The sequence below is a fragment of the Mytilus galloprovincialis genome, chromosome 5 (assembly GCF_965363235.1).
Source record: "Mytilus galloprovincialis chromosome 5, xbMytGall1.hap1.1, whole genome shotgun sequence".
NCBI lineage: Eukaryota > Metazoa > Mollusca > Bivalvia > Mytilida > Mytilidae > Mytilus > Mytilus galloprovincialis.
In genome coordinates this window covers 84,342,996-84,356,804 of record NC_134842.1, presented here as the reverse complement: position 1 = coordinate 84,356,804, position 13,809 = coordinate 84,342,996, and the positions used below count along the sequence as shown (strand labels likewise).

The 13,809-nt window shown below is 30.6% G+C and overlaps 1 protein-coding gene across 1 annotated transcript in view; it reads left to right on the top strand.

Annotated features, from left to right (window-relative positions):
* Positions 1-13,809, top strand: part of LOC143076561 (uncharacterized) — a 105,732-nt gene that overhangs the window by 10,967 nt on the left and 80,956 nt on the right. The window contains exons 2-3 of the mRNA XM_076252387.1: positions 8,609-8,902; positions 9,943-10,047. Coding sequence (XP_076108502.1) covers positions 8,636-8,902; positions 9,943-10,047 — 372 coding nt within the window. The 5' untranslated portion in view covers positions 8,609-8,635. The remainder of the gene's footprint in view (positions 1-8,608; positions 8,903-9,942; positions 10,048-13,809) is intronic.

The window sequence follows — 13,809 nt, the reverse complement described above, 5'->3', positions numbered from 1 at the left end:
CTCGTGATCCCATTGATGCTGTGTATAAATGGAAAAGTTTATTACTTTTCCTTTGCCATCTTTGTATTGCCGTCCTATCTTTGTATGGACATTTCTCCCCATCCTTTTTTCACAGGCTGATTCATTAATTCCCAAATAATTGATAACATATTTTTTTAATTTGTTTAAGTCAGTGACTGCTACAGGAAGTTTATATCTATAGTGTAATTAAATCAAAATCGTTTAATTAACAGTATAATTGAAGACCTGATCCGAGCTCAAAGCTTATCTCTAAACTTACTGTTACATGTACTCTTATTGATTTGATCAATTGTTGGTTGCTTAACGTCCAGTGGCAAATACTTCATGCATATTCGGGACGAGAACGAGTTCACAATAAATACAATATGTAGGTCTTGTCATAATAGAGGCCCTTTGGAATGATGGTTGGAGATATTTGGACTGCCACTGGAAAATGAGGAAAAATCAGTCACCCTTGGGGTTTACATATACTCTGATCTGGATCTACTCTGTTTCTAGATGCGATTCTGATTGAAGTATAATGAAAATGGCACTTTTATCTGTCCAAGGTACAGTTGTTTGTCAATCCCGTTATAATATTTCAACATAATAATCCCAATTGCCCGTAGCTAAAAACATGGCTTTCCCGTATCCCAATGTTTTTTCATCCCCAATTCCCGATCTTTAAACAAGGCAATCCCGATTTCCAGTTGCTAAAATCGCCCGATCCTGGCGTCCCGAAAATGGTCTAGCCCCCCCCCCCCCCCCCCCCCCCCCGAATTTAATTACGAAGAGTGGGGTTCTGACAATATTAAAATTCCAGGTTTTGAGAAGAGTGAGAATGCGAAATCTATGGAGAAAAAAATGTAGATATCAATAGGACATGAATTTTTTTTCTTCTCTAGTATAAACTGTTGTGGGATCAGCCAGAGAAATATTAAAGAATAAAAGTAGACATGGTGCCGGGGCAGATTCATTTATAAATGAACATGAATCACACACCATGTCTGCCTACTGGGGAAAGCTTTCTATTTCTGGTTACACTTTATATGCCCACTTGCCGTCATTAACTCAAACTGTCAAATGCTCAAAAGCATTAAACAGTAGGTATGGCAAACCAATAAGAGATAACTCCAAATTACCCTAAATAATTGTTCCCAGATGTGTGTAAAAATAAAATCTTTGGGTGACCTCCGATTACGGCCTTCTATTAACTTGTTAAGTCTCAGAAGGTTTTGATTGCTTTTGATAGATATTATATGAATATTCATGATTCTGTATATTATAATTTTCGGGAATACGATGAAATATTTGAGGTACAAACAAGGGTTTGAAAGTTACATTCGTTTCAAAAAAATACAAGGGAATGTTATACAGCCATAAAATGTACTTTTTTTATTAAGTTTAATATATTAATTAAATAATTAGGTCCAATAAATAAATCTAGAAAGCTGTGTTCATATCAAAATTAATTTTTATAAATAACTCTCGTTTTTGTGTATACAGAGTTATTTCCCTTGCATGGACAACTTTTGGTTTAGTTTTGATTGGAAATCAGCAGAGATAGTTTTTTTTGCATTATACAGCCAGTTTACTGCGATTTAAAGATAGTTCAACCACTTGCCATTGCACACAAGATAGTAAGGATAATGAATAATGTGGTTTAACAACAATAAATATATGTATTTTGAACATGTTCAACTATAAAAAACATACATAGGAATCCATGCAGTAGTGGCAGTTCACTGGGAATACTATTCACATTCAATACTGTATTGCATTTTGAACTTCAGTCCTGAATGAGATTGGTTTACAGATTTCACTGTATAAATATTGTAACTGATATACAGTTATGAATTTATATATATAAATACTTGTATACATACAAGTATTTACAGTGATCTGACATAATTATTTTGTTTGAAATTTCTCGAATAAAAATAATGTTATATTATTTTCATTGTCATGATTGTTTTTCAGTGCAACAGGTATTTTAGTCCTGTAAAATAATTGTTAGAAGGTTGTTGTTTATTTTTATTTATATTAGCATTCACTATACATGCTATATATATAAGAATAAGAATATTTCATTAAATAGAATGTTAATGAAAAGGGAACATTCTAAAACCATTATGACTTTACAAAGACAGATGACATATTTCAAAACTTTCTGGTCTCTCATGGTACAACTGATTTTTATAGTTCGTTCTTATGTTTAACCCCGCCACATTCTATATGTACATGTATGTGCCTGTCCAAAGTCAGGAGCCTGTAATTCAGTGGTTGTCGTTTGTTGATGTGTTAAATATTTGTTTTTCTTTCATTTTTTGTACATATATTAGGCTGTTAGTTCTCTTGTTTAAATTAATTTACATTTGTCATTTCGGGGCCTTTTATAGCTGACTATGCGGTATGAGGTTTGCTCATTGTTGAAGGCCGTATGGTGACCTATAGTTGTTAATTTCTGTGTCATTTGGTCTCTTGTGCAGAGTTGTCTCATTGGCAATCATACCACATCTTCTTTTTTATACACACACACAAACATATACATTTGTATATAAAGAGTAATATTCATATTTAAATTTTGTTTCTTTACATTCAAATGTTTATAAAGTTTTCTTTACATTTTCAATATACCAACTGCATGATGCTCTGAAAAAAGGAAAATATAAAGGTATCATCATGTTCACAGGTGCTTGAGGACAGGATCCTGTATGAGCCCCATATAGTCCCTCCCCCTTATTATCATAAATCTCAGATTTTTTGATATATATCACTTATTTGTACCATATATACTCTAAATATGCATGTTTACTATCAACGTGAATCTCGACTATATGGTATGTGTATTCTCTATTCTTTATATTATTTTGACACATCAGTTTGAGAACAACCCCTCAAATGAAGGATTACCCTGTTCAAAGTGCACTGACTCCCTATTATGAGTAAAAATGGATTTTTCTAAAAACTATCTCTAAGAACAAAAGGGAACATGTTTGTCATTTTTTTGCGGTCATATATTGGTATGGCGTTGTCGTCGTCATCGTCCGAAGACACATTGGTTTTCGCACTATAACTTTAGTTTAATTTAAACACAATTTAAGGTTTATGAACACAAAAGGAAGGTTGGGATTGATTTTGGGAGTTTTGGTCCAAACCATTTAGGAATAAAGGGCCAAAAAAGGGCCCAAATAAGCATTTTTCTTGGTTTTCGCACAATTACCTTAGTATGAGTAAATAGAAATCTATGAAATTTAAACACAAGGTTTATGAACACAAAAGGAAGGTTGGGATTGATTTTGGGAGTTTTGGTCCCAACAGTTCAGGAATTAGGGACCAAAATGGGGCCCAAATAAGCCTTTTTCTTGGTTTTCGAACCATAACTTTAGTATAAGTGAATAGAAATCTATGAAATTTAAACTCGAGGTTTATGACCATAACAGGAAGGGTGGGATTGATTTTGGGAGTTTTGGTCCCAACAGTTTAGGGATTGGGGGCCAAAAGGGTCCAACATTAAACTTTGTTTGATTTCATTAAAAATTTAATATTTGGGTTTCTTTGTTAAGCTGAATCAAACTGTGTATGTAGATTCTTAATTTTTGGTCCCGTTTTCAAATTGGTCTACATTAAGGATTAAAGGGTCCAAAATTAAACTTAGTTTGATTTTAACAAAAATTGAATTCTTTGGGTTCTTTGATATGCTGAATCTAAACATGTACTTATATTTTTGATTATGGACCCAGTTTTCAAGGGGGTCCAAAATTAAACATAGTTTGATTTTCAACAAAAATGGAATTCTTGGGGTTCTTTGATATGCTGAATCTAAACATGTTCTTATATATTTTTGATTATAGGCCCAGTTTTCAAGGGGGTCCAAAATTAAACATAGTTTGATTTTCAAAAAGAATTGAATTCTTTAGAATGGGATTTCATGTTCTCAGCATTAAAAAAATTTGGCTTTCAAGATTCTATGCTCAAATGGATAAAAACTATGTATACAGATATTAAAAGCTCAGTGATCAATAATGGGTGGATATCTGAACCCCTCAACATTTTTCGAGGGATTAGACAAGGATGTCCGTGCAGTGCTTTAATTTTCGTTATTGCTGTCGAGATATTAAAGCATGTAGAATAAGACAAGACAATAATATTAAAGGATTTGAAATCAAAATAGATGGGAAAACACATTCTTTAAAAATCAGTCAACTTGCAGATGACACCACACTTTTTTTAAAAACAAAACAAGACATTTCAAAAGTATTAAACATGATTGAAATTTTTGGCACTTTGTCAGGGCTTAAATTAAACAGATCAAAAACAGAAGGAATTTGGCTAGGAAAACACAAACATTGCAAAGAAAAATATGAAAATATCAACTTTACAAACAATTAAACCAGTGAAATGTTTAGGAATTTTTTTCGGTTGTAACAAAAATGAATGCCAAAAACTAAATGCAGAAAAACAAATAGAAAAGTCTGAAAATATCATAAAAAATTGGGAGAAAAGACATTTAACAATGATCGGTAAAATAACAGTTATCAAATCATTGATCATACCAAACATTACCTTTTTAGCGTCTGTTTCACATATTGAAAAAGAATATATTGTTAAATTAAAAAAAATTATCTATAATTTTTTATGGAAAAGCAAAAGAGAAAAGGTTAAACGCACAGTACTAAGTTTTTGTGAACTAGATGGGGGTTTAAAAATGATTAACATAGACAAATATATAGAATCTATCAAAATTGGGTGGATCAAAAGGTTAATTAATGGAGATTTAAAAAATTGGAAAATTATTCCACTTTTTTATTTTAATAAGTTTGGAAAAGATTTCCTTATCTTTCACATGAATATTGATAACACTGACTCTATTCCAGAGTTAAAGGAGCTGCCAAAATTTTATTTCAACATTGTAAAAGCATGGATAAATAATAAAAAAGTACAACAGCCAAAAAACTTTAGATCTATACGTCAAGAAGTTATTTGGGGAAATCGTTTCTTAAAGATAAAAAATAAATGCCTTTTATTCCAAAACTGGATAAATAGTAATTTTATCTTTATTAATGACATCATTGATGAAAATGGTAATATAGAAGAAAATTTTATTTTACAAAAGCTTAAAATAAAAAGTAACTGGATGTCAGAATTTTACCAATTAAAGAAAGCTTTTCCAAGAGAATGGTTAAAGATTTTATAACAGGAAAACTCAAAGAAAACTAAAGTAAAAACGCCCTATGCAATACATATTATTGATAATTGCAATAAAAAAGAAAAATTAGAAAATGTAGATAACAGAAAAATTTATAATATATTAATTGAGAATGAAATTGAAATACCTGTTGGTTTTTATAAATGGAAGACAAAGCTTAACCTTGTATACATTAAGAGTCTTTCATGTAATATGTTAAAGTTTGTTCATTATTTTTTAAAAGATAATAAATACAAAGTGTTCCGTTGGAAATTGCTATACACTTTATTTTACCTTGTAAAGTTTTATTGAAAAAGTGGAAGATATGCAATATTTGAAATTGTCATTATTGCAACACCACAGAGGATTATGATCACATGTTTCTAACATGTCACTATCTTGATAATTTCTGGAGAAAAGTAAAAACACTCTGAGAAAAACTGAATATTAATAATAATATTCTAACATTAAAAAATTTAGTTTGGGGTTATAAAATAAATGATGAACAATACTATGAAATTAATTATTTGATTACAATTATAATGTTTTGTATATATGTTACAGTAAATAGGTGAAATTAGGAATTACATGTAATTACTAAAATTTAGGAATTACAGGTAATCCCCGATGCACTTAGTTAATACAAGTAATTCCTGAAACGGTCCAGTTATTACCAGTAATTACTAATTTAAAAATGAATTTTTACACCTATTTACTGACTGCTACAACAATGGTGTATAATGGTCAGGTGATCAAAAATTATGGTAATACTAACTAAAAGATCAGTTAGTACTCTTAAAATTTTTAATGGTTGATTTCTATAAAAAAAATCTTGAATAAATATGGACTTTCAAATATTTGGTTAAATCCGAGTAACTTTAGTTTTAATCCAAAATGGTTCAAGTTGAGCATTATACAGATAATTTTTGACAAATTTCAGCAGACATGGAAATCAGAAATGGAAAATTCTCCTTTGGCATTATGTTTTAAATTTTTAAAGAAAACTTTGAATTTGAAGAATATTATTCAATTACTGTCTTTTTGGATTGATATCATTGTCTTGCATGCATATATTTACAGAGTTTCAAAACCTATAAAACACCCATTTTCCTCTTTCAATTCACAAACACTAAAGATTATGCACTTTTGATGTGCCTTATAATCCTACATCCTTAAGTAAGCTCCCTTAAAATCCCTATCCCTTTACTTTCTTATTTGGTATCTTGAATTATGTTTTTAATTTTAAAACAAAAACATCAAGTTAGTAAATAGCTGTAAAAATGACAAAAAAAATCAGTGATTACCAGTAATCACTGAAACAACTAGTAAATACATGTAATTACTAAATTGGCTAGTAATTACAGGTATTTACTGAAACGTTTAGTAATTACGTGTAATTCCTAATTTCACCTATTTACTGTAACATATACAAGGCAAACTATATGTCTGAACAGAAAACAAAATCTTTAGATGTATATACTGTATTTAAAACAGAATTCATGTACAGCTACAAAATGCAGGCAACTAGTAAACATACTAAGAATAAATGTCTACTTGATAAAGTTGTGAAATTGTTGTAATAATTTTTATGTTTGCAAATGTATAATCTAGCAAAAAATAAGAATAGAAAAAGATAAATAATTTAAAATGTCCAGATCAGGAACTGATTTCGAGAAATAATTTCACCTTTCACCGATAAGCGTGGAGATAACGGTATTGCTCTCCACTTTTTTTATCGTTAAAAAAAATGGGAAAAAAATTAATTACATTCTATTTTTATCAGAATCGATACACATATATTGTAATATTTGTTTATACATACCTGTGAATTGCTTATATTAATCATAAATCATTATTAAAACTGGTATTTCCAAACCAGGAAGAGATATCAATTCAATAATAGGAAACCGATAACGGCAAGTGTGAATTATTTCCGGAAACTTTTTATTTCTAAACAGACTAGATATACATATTGATAAATTAGAATTTCATATATAATTATTTATTTTACGGTTGAAAATGAATTATATACACTATAGTCTAGATAAATTGTACTTTATCATTGTTACACAGAGAGAAATGATATTAAAATGCAGGTACTCTTCACTAGGAGGCTGGACTAGTGGAGTCAATTGTTAACAGCAAGCAATATATTGTTGAATAAAAAAAAAAAAAAAAAAAAAAAAAAAAGAATTCTTGAGGTTCTTTGGTATGCTGAATCTAAACATGTACTTAGATTCTTGATTATTGGCCCAGTTTTCAAGTTGGTCCAAATCGGGGTCCAAAATTAAACTTTGTTTGATTTCATCAAAAATTGAATAAATGGGGTTCTTTGATATGCCAAATCTAACTGTGTATGTAGATTCTTCATTTTTGGTCCTGTTTTCAAATTGGTCTACATTAAAGTCCAAAGGGTCCAAAATTAAACTTAGTTTGATTTTAACAAAAATTGAAATCTTGGGGTTCTTTGATATGCTGAATCCAAACATGTACTTAGATTTTTGATTATGGGCCCATTTTTCAAGTTGGTCCAAATCAGGATCTAAAATTATTATATTAAGTATTGTGCAATAGCAAGTCTTTTCAATTGCAAAGTATTGTACAATGGCAAGAAATATCTAATTGCACAATATTGTGAAATAGCAATATTTTTTTTTAATTAGAGTTATCTTTCTTTGTCCAGAATAGTAAGCAAGAAATATCTAATTGCAAAATATTGTGCAATAGCAAGATTGTTTTTTAATTGGAGTTATCTTTCTTTGTCCAGAATCAACTTAAATCTTTGTTATATACAATATACAATGTATGTTCACTTTTTACTACCAACTGATAAATTAAAATAATCTTTACCATTCAGTGATAACAAGCATTTTTTTTACATCTTAATATTTTATGATGTATTTAAGGCGCCGTATTTAAATGAGTAGTTATTGTTGCAAACTCCATTAGAAATTTTAATTGAGATTAGTTTTGGAATAAGGGAAAGGGGGATGTGATTAAAAAAATTGGGTTCAATTTTTCTCATTTGAAATTTCATAAATAAAAAGAAAATTTCTTCAAACATTTTTTTGAGAGGATTAATATTCAACAGCATAGTGAATTGCTCTAAGAGAAAACAAAAATTTTAAGTTCATTAGAACACATTCATTCTGTGTCAGAAACCAGTATGCTGTGTCAACTATTTAATCACAATCCAAATTTAGAGCTGAATCCAGCTTGAATGTTGTGTCCATACTTGCCCCAACCGTTCAGGGTTCAACCTCTGCGGTCGTATAAAGCTACGCCCTGCGGAGCATCTGGTTGTAATATTGTCATTGAGGACCTCAAAAAAATGTGGGTTAGAGTATCATTATGGCATTGTCAGTGTCATATACAGGTAAAAACGTTAATTAACTTTGTGTTTCTATTTCAAATTAACAGGTATTTTGGTGGTTGAGTATATATAGAATGGATAAATCATTAAACTTGTTATCTCTGACATCCAATGTTCCTGCATCCTTACAAACTCCTCTTGGTGATCCTGAATTTGTAAAACTTCCAGCAAAGCACCAATGTTTGATATGCCACAAAGTACTGAGAGATGCTGTGATGACACTTTGTGGACATCGTATGTGTGAGGGTTGTCTTACTCCTCTATTGTTTGATCCTCAGAATAAAGAACCTGTACACTGTCCCGGAAAAGAAGAATTTTGTATAGAACTCAAACCTGATGAGGTATTTATGTTCATAGCAATTTGATGAAGAAAGATAGTAGGACACAACTAGTCTTTTCGTAGAGAGAATCATAAAATCAAAATACTGTCAGGAACAATGATTCAAAATGGATTAAATTTGACATGCAATATTTCAGATTGTAATTTTTCTTTAGTATTATACAGATGGCTTTTTGTTAGTCAAACCTTTTCATGATTTTTAAACTTGTGTAAACTAAATTATTTTCTTGAAGATGGTTGACTTATTTACTATTATTATCTGTTTGCATATCTGTCATTTCCAAAATTTGATGTGTGAAAACTACAATTACTGTGGTGAAAGTACTAGTCTTGTCTTCAGATAGCTGTTCCTTTATATGAATTGATTTTAATACCTGAAAAATGTTTTAATGGCATAAGTAGTTACCACTTGTATTAGTTACAGACCTCACCAAACAATATCATCAGACTCCTCTGAAGAAAACAAATAGATCTACCTACAAAGACATAACATAGTTCAGATAGCTTGACTTGGTAACACACACAACATGGTGAGGTTAAACCAGTTTTGCATGTACACAAACCTCCTCCTTAAACTATCAGGACAATAGGTCAAAAAAGTAAAACAAAATTAAAAAACTGCACGATGCAGCTACCAACAGGATGAAAACTTACTAATACAAGAAAATAAAAGAAGGAATAAACTTGGAAAGCAAGGGAAAAATGCTCTGGTTACTATAGGAAGCAATCCTGTTATGGGGATCAACAGATATCAGATGTTGGCTGAATACTTATGCTCAAGTCGAGTCAAGAAAATACCAAAAACAACACATCTAACAGTTTTCATAAAATTCAAGTTTTATTGTATGTTCTGTTTCATTTTTACTTCAAATTGAATTTAGCTTCTTATACATGTCGAATCAATGAATGTCATGTGCCTAGTAAACTAAAAAGTGACAAGTTAACAACATATCTCAGTGTTTAACTTGTTTTCATTGATTTCCTTGTTGATTTTTTTTTACTGAGATACAGTCTCAAATTAATTTTTTTAACGTCTTACAGATCAGGGGAGATAATGGAACAAGAAGAGAAATAAGAAAATTACCAGTTTATTGTACATATAAAGCTCATGGATGCTCAGAAAAGTTGCCATGGAAAGATTTAATGGTAAGGTTTTCTTGTTACTAAAAATGATATCAGATAGGAATGCAAACTATTAGACTTGCTAATTTCAATGATAGAAAATTTTACCATGGACTAACTTTCTCAAGGACACAACTGACCACTTTCAAATCAAATTAGTTTTTAATCGACCGCAATTTTTACACACATATTTCTGGACAATAACTTGAGTATAAGTAAATGGATCTATATGAAATTTTACCAGAACATATAGTGTCAGCCTGTGACGATGAAAATGCAGGTCATGATGCGTACGAACTTTTTCGAGCGGAATTTCAGTATTTAGGGGAAATTTTTCTTAAAATTAAAATCAGTTTCCAAAACATGTTCACTTGGTTAAGAGAAAATTTTATTAATCATTATTTCATAGCACTTTTAAAAGCTTTTGATAAATTTGTGTAACAACCATATCTCCTTTTCTTATTAATATTCCTACAATGAACATCATCTGATGTGTTTCAGCCTCAACCATATTTTCTACACATGATGTATCTGATGATTGTGACCGGTTATACAGCCTTTTCACAAAGCTGTTATTTAATAGAAATTAGAGTATAGTAAAATAAAGTCAAACAGTTAAAGGGGCACTTGCTGTCAAATTCATGTTCACCAATTTGACTCAAATTCTCATATTTTATTTTTAATGTAAAACATTTTTCCAAACTATCAAAAGTATAAAATAAACAATTAACAGGCCATGGTCCCAATAAGATTTAGCTTCGTTTCGTGTGAAATTTAGCCTAGACGCCATCTAATTAACTTTCGAGTTGACTTTCTATGACCATATAAGCGATGTAAACATAAACAAAGATATAAATAGATTAAGCAACTGGTGCAATTTGATTTTTATAGATCTGTTAAATTTTGTATTATGGATTGAAAATTTATGTGTATCGTCGTTTTTTCCTTTATAAGAATGATTTTTGGAAAATGACGCTATCAGCGGCATGTTTCCAATACCATTGACCAGAACCGGAAGTCGATTATATATTTCCGCCTACCGCACTCGGTTTCATATTTACTATTTTACATACTAAACTGGAATCTGCTTGTATTACGTTACACTCGAACAAAGTGTTGTAGTTGGACAGGAACCAGTTTACATACTTTATTTTATTTACAAAAAAAAAATCTTGACCTGTCCATAGAAATGCTTGTATTGTCCGGTTTTATTCTCCAAAATTGGACCGTCCAGAGGGGGTGCGGACTATAGAGTACAATAAGCAAGAAATAGGAGAACAAGTTCAATTTCGCGGCGAGATGGTTTGTTTACGTTCCGCCATCTTGTTATTGATATTGTCATCATTTTTCAAACTAATAATTTTAACTCATCCATATTAATAAGTTATTTCTATTCGTTATCAAATTAATAATGATAAATATAAAAACTAAACCTTTCATTACAAATTTCTCGTTTCTTTTCAATGCATTGGTTGAAATAAACTGGTATCTGCTTGATTGAAAAGATACATAGTAAAAAAGACAACCATAAACCAGCTTAGAATTTGTAAACTACAAAACGTAATCGGTTATTGTTCATTCCGTTTTGGCGTTTCATACTAACTAATATGGTTTGTATTAGCTTAAGACCCTTCAAACATTAATGTGAAAAGGTATATTAAAGACTGTTTTACAAAAGGATGGAACTCTTTTACTTTCAAAATTGTATTATAGTGATATCTGTCATGTACGGATTTCGACTCTCACCGGTTAATTTCTTCTTTTACACATGCTTTTTAAACTTCCTGTTTAAACATACACAAGTTTCTAAATTGTTTTTTAAGTGAATTAAACTTATTTTAACAACCATGAAGCGTTCTAGAATCTTTTACAAGCAGTTTCAGCTTCTGTTTGATGATAGAAAACAGGTTTTCCCAAGAAAATACCGCAAACGATCGCACAGGATTTGAAATTACTGGAGTTTCATTAGACCTTTTCTAACAATAACAAAAAAGTTTTTTTACCTAACATTTCGTGGGGAGAAGGGGGTTTGGACTATGTACCTGTGCGAACTATACAAGCCTTTCTACAGTATTTATTTGTACAACAAACAGCCAGTAGTTAATGGATACTGTAGATCATTCAGGTAGTCTTGGCCTATTCATATGTACTAAAAAAACTAGTCCAAATAATTATGACATCTTGAAAGGCTATTATATTTTTTTCTTTGACGCCTTAGGAAGGCGTCAAAGCAAACATGTAAATAGCCTTCCAACACGTCATAATTATTTGGACTATAAAAAAACCAGCCAGTTGTCATGTTCACTTCACACACACACATATACGAATATCAATTATATGCTTACGAGACATGTTGCAATGTTAAACTAATTACTTTATGTGAAAATCAAGACTTGCTTAAAAAATATCCCAATATTAAGAGACAGTGGCGTCTTACTGTGGCGTCATTTTTCCTCAGAGCTTTGATTAGTGGATCGAATCAGTCATTCAAATTATTTACCTTTGTTTCACTTTCAATGTTGACATTCTTTTCCTTTAAATAACCGTACTCGGACAATGCATGCGTTATTCTATCTCTTTCAACGGGGTTAAATTGGAGTTCACATGAATATGGATTTAATGAGGTCGACTTATTCACTTGCAAGTGAGTAAGTGATTATCATTTTTTATTAGCCTAATTTGACAAAATTGAACCATTTTAGTTGCTAAAAGCGAATTATTATTTCACTATTTCACTTTCATTAATGATTGAATCATACTTAAGATTTTTTATACATCTCTTAGATAGTGCCCCTTTAAAGGAAGTATAGATGGAAAAAGATATTTTCAACTTTTTTTTTATAATTGTATTAATGTATGAAAATAACATAAAGTTATATTTCAATAGGTTTTTAAATTCTTTTTGTATTAGATTTTATCTTTTTTACCAAAAAAAACGTGAATGTAAGGAACAAATTTGAAAATAGTGACAAAAAAGGGGAAGTAACTCAAGTTGAAAAATGTTTGTAAAACAACAGTTAAATCTATTTACGACCTAAAGCTAAGGTAATTGGTGTTAATTAACAGTGCATTTGACACCAAAGCTGTCAAGTAAAGCCATGCACTTAATGGGTCACTTAATTTGACAGCTGAGCTTCTTGTTCATGGAAGAATTACGAATTTGCTGGTATTTCAAAGGAAAATCACTTAAGAAATCAATCTCAAAGCTAAAAAATCCAGGTGAAAACGGGTCATTTTCGGAATTCCCGGTTATTCAATGACCCGGCGGGTGTCCCGGGTGATCCCTCAGAATTGTGAAAATCTTGGGTCACACCCGCAGAATACGGGTCAGTTGACAGGTATGCCAGAAGTTTAATACCACAAAGGAAGGTTGGGATTGATTTTAGGAGGTTATGGTAACCAACAGTTTAGGAATTAAGGGCCAAAAAATTTGAAAGTCATCTATAAATATTTGTAGGGGGCAACAATTTAAATTTAAAAGATATTGCTAATTTTTCAGGGATAGACAATGCGTCTTTTGATTCTGTGATACTAGATATAATTTAAAACCAGATGTATTAAGTTGATTATTTGAATAATGTAAGATATCTCCAAATTTTCAACTGGTAGTTCAACTTAAAAATATTCTTATATTTAGTTATCATGCTTGTAAAAGTGATTCAATTTGACCTATAATTGTTGTACTCTTATGCTCCTGTCGTAAACAACTTAAGTTTGCCTCAACCAAATGTTATGAAACTTATACACAATGCTTATAATCTCAAAAGGGTCTTAACTAAGTGAATC